The sequence below is a fragment of the Gossypium hirsutum genome, chromosome A02 (assembly GCF_007990345.1).
Source record: "Gossypium hirsutum isolate 1008001.06 chromosome A02, Gossypium_hirsutum_v2.1, whole genome shotgun sequence".
Taxonomy (NCBI): domain Eukaryota; kingdom Viridiplantae; phylum Streptophyta; class Magnoliopsida; order Malvales; family Malvaceae; genus Gossypium; species Gossypium hirsutum.
The window spans coordinates 88,631,830-88,639,757 of record NC_053425.1 but is presented as its reverse complement, the minus strand read 5'-3'; the positions used below and the strand labels follow the sequence as shown (position 1 = coordinate 88,639,757).

Genomic DNA, 7,928 nt, shown 5'->3' with positions numbered 1-7,928 from the left:
CTAACTAACACAATATTCTATATAAACTAGATGTACTATACCTTTGGTGAATACGCGTCCTATAATTCACTTTTATCCCTTAACATGAACATCTCCTTCATATAGCAGAATATCATGAAATCAAATTCTTACCAACTCAAGTGGCAGTTACTGTACGCCTACACGTATACGCCAAAATGGTCATTTGGGCGAATAACACCACACCATACAGACTGTCTACTTCTATATGCCCAAAACTTTAGATCTATCAGAATTGGGGCGTTATAGTTTTTGGTAGTTTGTTTGAGTTGAAGTGATTTATATTAACAATGGAAAACAAATATGATGAGGTGAAGAATTCTTGGGTTTAGTTATTACAAAGATGATGAGGTGATTTATATTAATGTTTGTTGGATATTGATATTGAACTAAACATGTTGGATACTGAAGTTATTATGTTTTAAGCATGTTGGATATTGAAATTATTAAAAATGTAAATTATTAATATAGAATGGGTAAATGCAACAAATAAGGGACAATAAAACAATCCAAGTGGACAAAACGAATGAAACATATTTTTCTCGAAATTCTAATAGAAGAGGCCTAAAAAGGAAATACAACAATCGAGTTGTTGCAGTTATTTTTGAAAGATTTCAAGTTCTATGTGATGCTAAGCATGTGGAAAATCATCTAAGGACTACAAAACACACATGGACAGTTATATGCACAATTCAAGCTTAAAGTGATTTTGGATGGGATGATAACATGAAAATGATTACATGTGATAGAGCGACATATGATGTAGCAGTGACAGTAATATATATGTTAAATATATTTTAGTTTCTTTTTACTTGTTATTTTAATTATGTATAATATCCAACAGGCACATAAGAAGTATGAACCAAAACATCTTCATCTGGCACATCTAAACGTAAAAGGAAAAATACTCAAGAAAGTGTCGCTGATGAACAAATTAATTTTGTGGGTGAACATCTTGGTAAGATTGCTAATGCATTGGAACAATTTACCAAGGATAAGACACTATATCTTTACGGAGAAGTGATGTTGATAGAGGTGGAAGGATTTGATGACGACTTCCTTTGTAGTATGTTTGATTATTTTATGGGTCGTGAATTCGAGGCCAAAGCTTTCTTGACTAAAAGTACGAAGCACAGAAAAATTTGGCTTCAAAAATTTTCCCAAGGTTAAAAATATCAATATGTTAATGTGGTGTATTATTAAATATGCACTTGAATAATATTATTAATTTGTAGTACTAATTGTGGTTTGGAAGTTAATTTATTATTATTCAATCTTTGTTTTTTTCTTTATAACACAATCAGGAGTCATTTATTCATTTTAGTTTTTTTCAATTTATAACTATTAATATTCTAGCTTAATAATTGGGTACTATTATATATTTGTATTTATTTATAAATAAATCATTGCAATATATGCAAAAATAATGTAAAATATAAATTTAATAGATAAAAAATAAACTCAATTAAATAATAAAAATATAAGAAATTCACAAATGTATGTTTGTTTAATTTTAAAACAACATTTATGAAAAGTTTTCATGAAATCTACAAAACAACGAAAAATATTTTATATAAATTCATTCAAACATCAGAAAATATTAACTCTTCCAAAAAAATAACTCATTTTCCATAAATAATTTTCCGGACTCCATTTTACATGCAAAACAAACGGGCCCTAAGTTTTAATTAGATATTGATTATTATTAAATTATAAAAGATATTATTTATTATAAAATATTATCTTATTATAAAATAAAATTCAATTGTCAAAGGAAAATTTCTAAATACCATTTTATAAAAAAAATTTATATTGTATTTTTTTCACTAAAAACAAGTTTCAAAAATGATTTTAGGAAAATTGGTCAAACAATAAAAAATATTAATTTTTCTAAAAAATCAATCTAATTTCGAGAAATTATTTTTAGTAAAACAAATACAACCTAAACCTTTTTTTCCCACTTTAATAAAAAATAAAAATGAATTTATTACTTCATCTAGATAAGTTCATAAATTTTTATTACATAAAAAATGAAAAATAAGTTTTTAAATTTTTATTTATATTCGACCATGTTAATGCTTTGCTCAAAAACTTGAGTTGTAAACTATTTATTTTTATAAAAATTAAATAATAATATAGAAAAACAAAAATATTTTTCGTTAAAAAATTAAATATTTATGTTGATATTTAAAAAATTTTAATTCATAATAATAATACTAAACCAAATAAAAGTAAAGAATAGGATGATATTTTCTTGGCTTGTGTACAACATGCCCTGCCAGTCCCACATGGTATAAAATGTTTAATAATAAATACAAACGAAAATATTCATGCCAATAGCCCAACCCAATCGCTTTGCCTTCGGTTCATTCTCCTCCTCCTCCTCCACAGAGAGAGAAACATTAAAAAACATGGCGGCTTTGACTACATTAACGCCTTGCCAAGCCACCTCGCATTTTAATATTAGAATTTCCCATTATTATAATCAAAAGCAAAACCAAAATCAAAATTTTTACATTAATCAGACAAAAAGCATTCATAAAGCGAAGTCCTCTTTGCTTAGTTTTGCTTTCTCTTCTCTTTGTGCGAAATCCACATCAATTATCCCATCTACTCATTTCTCTACTTCAGGTATCTCTCTATATGTGTAATTGTTCTTATTATAGTTGTTTATTTATGGTTTATGTTCTGTTTTTATCTACTTGTTGAAATGGGCTGGAAAAGTGAGGATAAGATTAAGAAAACGGAACTTTTGAAACCTGCTTTTGTTTCTTAATGTTTTCAAAATAATTTGGGATGCTTCAGTTAGGAATTTAGTCTTTCAATGTTTGTTTAATAATGATTTATGAGGAATTAGGAAAACAAAATGGAGCAAAAATCTTATATTACAATGTGAACTAGACATATTTTATTCTGTTTACAGAATTTCCCTGGTTATCCACTAAAGAACTCAATTTGCTTAAGTCCATTTTAGCTGTTAGATTTACTTTTCATGAACTGTTAATTGTTTTCTTTTCGTTGTGGTTAGAATTGGAAATTTTCCAATAAGGAGGTATCAAGGAAGGGGTTGTTCTTTCCTTAGCCAATTTTGGGAATTTTGAGTAGACACTCTAATTATTCGCGTTGGATGTAAATATTTCTATGAGCTCTCGGAATTTTTTTTTTCTTATGCTGAAATGAGTTTTCTTCGAGGTTGTTCAGTGCTTCATTTTGCTTCTCACCATATAGGTACAGAAATATGATCTTCTAAGGACCTTCACAATACACGGAAGAACTTTAAACAATTGAACATACATATATCCTGAGGCCTCCGATACCCTCAACGCTGAATGCTGTTGTATGTCTTATCTGTTTAGTTCATAATTAATCTTCACTTCTTTTTGAATTATATATGCAGGCAGTAGCAGCTCATGGTTGCAAGATAACACCATGAATCTTGATGCTAGTAGTAGTGGCAGTGGATTAAGGGAGGGTCCAATATATTCGGTTTTTCCTGCAAAACCTGCAGAAGTTTCCTCTGTACAAGACCTTTATGAATTCATATGTTCTGGTCCTCTTATGGACAAAGTGGGACTGACTGCTGAAAAGGTGGCTGAATCCATTGACAAGTGGTTGTTTTATGGATCAAAGCTTTGTCGGTTGTTTCAGCTTAATGAACTTTACCTTACTGTTCCTGAGAAAGCAAGGTTTTATCACTATTACATACCAGTCTTTTTATGGTGCGAAGACCAGATATCAGAACACAGGTCCAAGTTTAAAGATGGGGAAGAGATTCCTCCCTTAGTGGTATGTATAAGGTCTTTGAAATGATTGTTGTGTGCATTCTTGTTCGATTTTCCTTTACAAAATTCAGAACTATTTTGGGTTCCATTCCATTAGGATTAGGATATTGTGAAAGGTTTTCATCGCTGAGGGCTTGTGCTATGTAACTCTGAGTCCATTATTTTTATGTCTGAAGATATCAATGTCCGATGCATATTTGGACTTGGGCATTGGATGTGATCCTCAAAATACATGAAAGAAAACCTTAGAAAAATTAGACATACTCATATCTAATACATACCCATATCTGACTGTCAAATTCGAATCCGAGTAATGTAGCTTGACTATTTGGTGGATCTTGTTGCACTGACCAACTTTTTGTGACGCAGATTGGTTTCAGTGCACCACAGGGTTGTGGAAAGACGACACTTGTCTTTGCTCTAGATTATCTTTTCAGGATCACTAACAGGTAGCTAGAAGAGCAATAGAATTTAATTTATAAAATTGATTCATATCTCATTTTTCTCATAGTTATAATATAAACTGTGAAAGTGGAAACAATTGAAACTACTGACAATCCACCTTAACCTCAGAAAGTCTGCAACATTATCCATTGATGATTTCTATTTGACAGCAGAGGGTCAGGTAATAATTGTGAGGTATTTGGCATTTGCTAAACTTTTCTCAGTTTTTCTTACAGTTTCTGACACAGTTTATGTTGATAGGCCAAACTGAGAGAAGAGAACCCAGGAAATGCACTTTTGGAGGTGCCTATTGACTTTTCTTTTACTTAAATGTGGGATAATTTGTTTCTATGGTACCTTGATTTTTCATTCTTTTTTTGAATTATTTGAGTTTAACATTGGTGTCCGACACTTCTATATATATGGGTAAGGAAATATCACCTTTCAAGAACCCTGCATATACATAAAAAACACAGAATATAATATACCTATATTGGACACATACTTCTTTTGACACACTCAAATCTGAGTAATATAGATATTTGTTTTGGTAGTATCCATAGAATGAAATATTGTCTTATTGCAGTTACGTGGAAATGCTGGGAGCCATGATCTTCCATTCTCTGTTGAAACACTGACAGCTCTAACCAAGTTGACTAAAGAAGGTATTCTTCTTCTTTTTTTTTTTTTTTTTTTTTGTCTTCACTCATTTTTCCTTGGCATGATTTGCTGTTAATCCATCGCCTTGTGATTGATGATGTTTGAGTTGTATACAGGCAGGAGGATGAAGCTTCCCCGATATGATAAAGTAAGCTCAATATTATCAATTTTACTTGTTTTATACCCAAGTTTTTAGTTGAACTCTGCTCATTATAGTTCTATTGTTCTTTACAGTCTGCATATAGAGGTAAGGGTGACAGAGCTGATCCTTCAGTATGGCCAGAAGTTGAAGGGCCGTTAACGGTAAGAGAATCTTCAGCTAGAGCTGGGGAATGATTGGTACTGTTGTGCTTGGATTATATTTGCTCGAAAATTATTCTATAACTTACGTGATTTGAGTTCAGGTTATTTTATATGAAGGCTGGATGCTTGGCTTTAAGCCCCTTCCTGCTGAAGTTGTTAAAGCTGTTGACCCACAGGTTAGACCTATGTTGCTTCAATTCTTCATTTTGCTTGACATATCCATGTCCGATACAAAATCAGGCATAGATATGGGGAAATGATTCTCCAAAGACCTTCCAAATACATTAAAGGACTTAGAAAAATTGAACATGCCCGTGTTGAACAAAAACTCACTTCTGACATGGTAAATGTATCGGAGAGGTCCCACCATTGGACCTCCCAATTTGGACTTGCTTGGTTCCTTTTAATATTATAGGGATTAATTTGATTCATTTAATGATAGAGGGACTAATTTGATTCAGTCCCTATAATACAGGGACTTCCCATGTACTTTAACCCATCTGATACTCATACCTAGTGTTAAACCTCCAAACTCCCAAGTCTTCAAGGACCCCTTGGAGATGTTCTTTGTTACTCCGACTCTTCATTTTTCACAAAGCACCTTTATTTGACACTCATATTATGTGCATATTTGGATATGGATATGAGAATGTAATCTTTGAAAGAATTATCAAATACATGAAATAACTTAATATATATATATCGACATCCTACGCTCACACTTGAGTTCAAGATATTTATCTTATAGATGATGCTGATGTTTACTTTTGCAGCTGGAAACAGTAAATAAAAATCTTGAAGCATATTATGATGCATGGGACAAGTTCATTAAGGCATGGATTGTTATCAAAATTCAGGACCCAAGTTGTGTCTACCGGTGGCGTCTGCAGGTTTGGACTCTTATTTTAAAAGTTATTACTTTACGTCAATAATAGATAACTTTCACTATTTTCTTTTTCTTCTGTTAACTCTTTTGGGCAGGCTGAGGTTGCCATGAGGGAGGCTGGGAAACCTGGAATGTCTGATGAAGAGGTGCCTTTACATATTTGTTATGTGATATATTACATTTTTTCGACTTTTCACTTTTGGTGAAGTATTCTGCTTGAGGGATATGGGTATTGAAATATAATCCTCTAAGGATCTTTTAAAACTTTTAAATACATCAGGGACGAAGCCCGAAGTTTATCTTTGGGATCAAAATTAAATTATAAAAATTTAAAAGGGTCAAAATATAATTTTATTTTTGTATATGCTTGTTATTTTAAAATTTTAAAGGGATTAAACTAAAATATTTTCATCTGTGGAGGGAGAGGGGGGCAAAATTACATTTTAAAATTTTAAAATTTTAAATCGGTCATAGTACTATGTTATCTTTGTATATGCTTGTTATGTTAGGATTTTAAAGGGACTAAACTGAATTTTTTTAATCTGGGGGGAGTGTATTTTTTACCATTAAACTAATAATTTTAAAAACTTAAGGATCGAAATGATAATTTGACATTTGGGGGGCTTCCCTAAAATACATGAAAATATATCATTATTCAATATTCATACTTGAGTCCGAGTAATGTAGGGCATAGCAAATAATGTATCTATCATGTTACTCGAACTAAAAGATGAGTGTACAATAGGGATATGTTCAATTTTATTTTTCTTAAGTGTTGTTGATGGTATATGGAAAAGCATATCTCCATGATACATGTGGAACACACATCAGAAAGGAGTATAAGAGTGTGGAGCAATATAGTGTGTGTATACATGTTTGTTTATATCTGAATGGAAGTGTGTGGGAATGTTGACAGGTGGAAGATTTTGTGTCACGTTATTTGCCTGCTTACAAAGCTTACCTTCCAACCCTGTACTCGGAAGGACCAAATGGATCAGATCCAAACCATCTCCTCGTAATTGAAATTGATGAAGGGAGGAATCCCATCTTATTTTAGTATTTGATCCTTAACATGTTTAGTGCGTCTACCTGTACTTTCTTGTAAATTATGTTTTTGTTTGTTCATGTTTAATTTGAAATTCTGTGTTTATATTATTTTAACTAAATGATCATATTCTTGAACATTAAATTAAATATGTTTGCAAATATTAAATAGAACGTATCATCAAATATGAAGATGGGAGATGCTCTATTTCGGTTGCTAATATTTTATATCTTATTTGAAATAAATAATATTATATTTTAAGAAATTGTACTATCAAGCGTGAGATAATTACTATCACTGTTTCACTTAATATTTTTTCCGAAGCAACAATTTTTGTTTAGGAAAGTTGCTCAAAATAATTGTTGTTTAAGAATAAGTATCTTAAGAACACGACTAATTGTTGTTTAAGAATAAGTATGTTAAGAACATGACTTTAGTTGAAACAATTATCATTCAATATAGTTGCTTTTTAAAATAACTCTTGTTAAGAACAACAAAGTTTGGAACAATTAATTTTTTAGAATAATGATGTTTTTGGAATAGTTATATTTAGAATAATCATTATTTGGAATAACTTGTATTTAGAACAATTGTATTTTTTAAAATGAGCCATTGTTCAAAACAAGTTTTACCAAGAAAAACATCACTACAATAAAACTCTTATTCGAAACAACCCTTACATTGATAATAATTATGTTGAGAACAAGTCACGTTTAGAACAAGTCTAAATAACTATTATTCAAGAACAACTTTTATCTAAGAGCAATCATCATCTTGCGTTTCAAGAAAT

The 7,928-nt window shown here is 30.9% G+C and overlaps 1 protein-coding gene across 1 annotated transcript; it reads left to right on the top strand.

Moving 5' to 3' along the window:
- Positions 1–2,279: 2,279 nt before the first annotated feature.
- On the top strand, positions 2,280–7,311 carry LOC107951854 (D-glycerate 3-kinase, chloroplastic). The gene is made up of 12 exons (XM_041086479.1): positions 2,280–2,649; positions 3,416–3,804; positions 4,170–4,249; positions 4,374–4,425; positions 4,506–4,547; positions 4,831–4,909; positions 5,021–5,052; positions 5,139–5,207; positions 5,309–5,383; positions 5,981–6,097; positions 6,189–6,239; positions 7,010–7,311. Exons 1-12 carry the CDS (start codon positions 2,349–2,351, stop codon positions 7,148–7,150), a joined length of 1,428 nt encoding a protein of 475 aa, XP_040942413.1. The 5' UTR covers positions 2,280–2,348; the 3' UTR covers positions 7,151–7,311.
- The last annotated feature ends 617 nt before the right edge of the window (positions 7,312–7,928 follow it).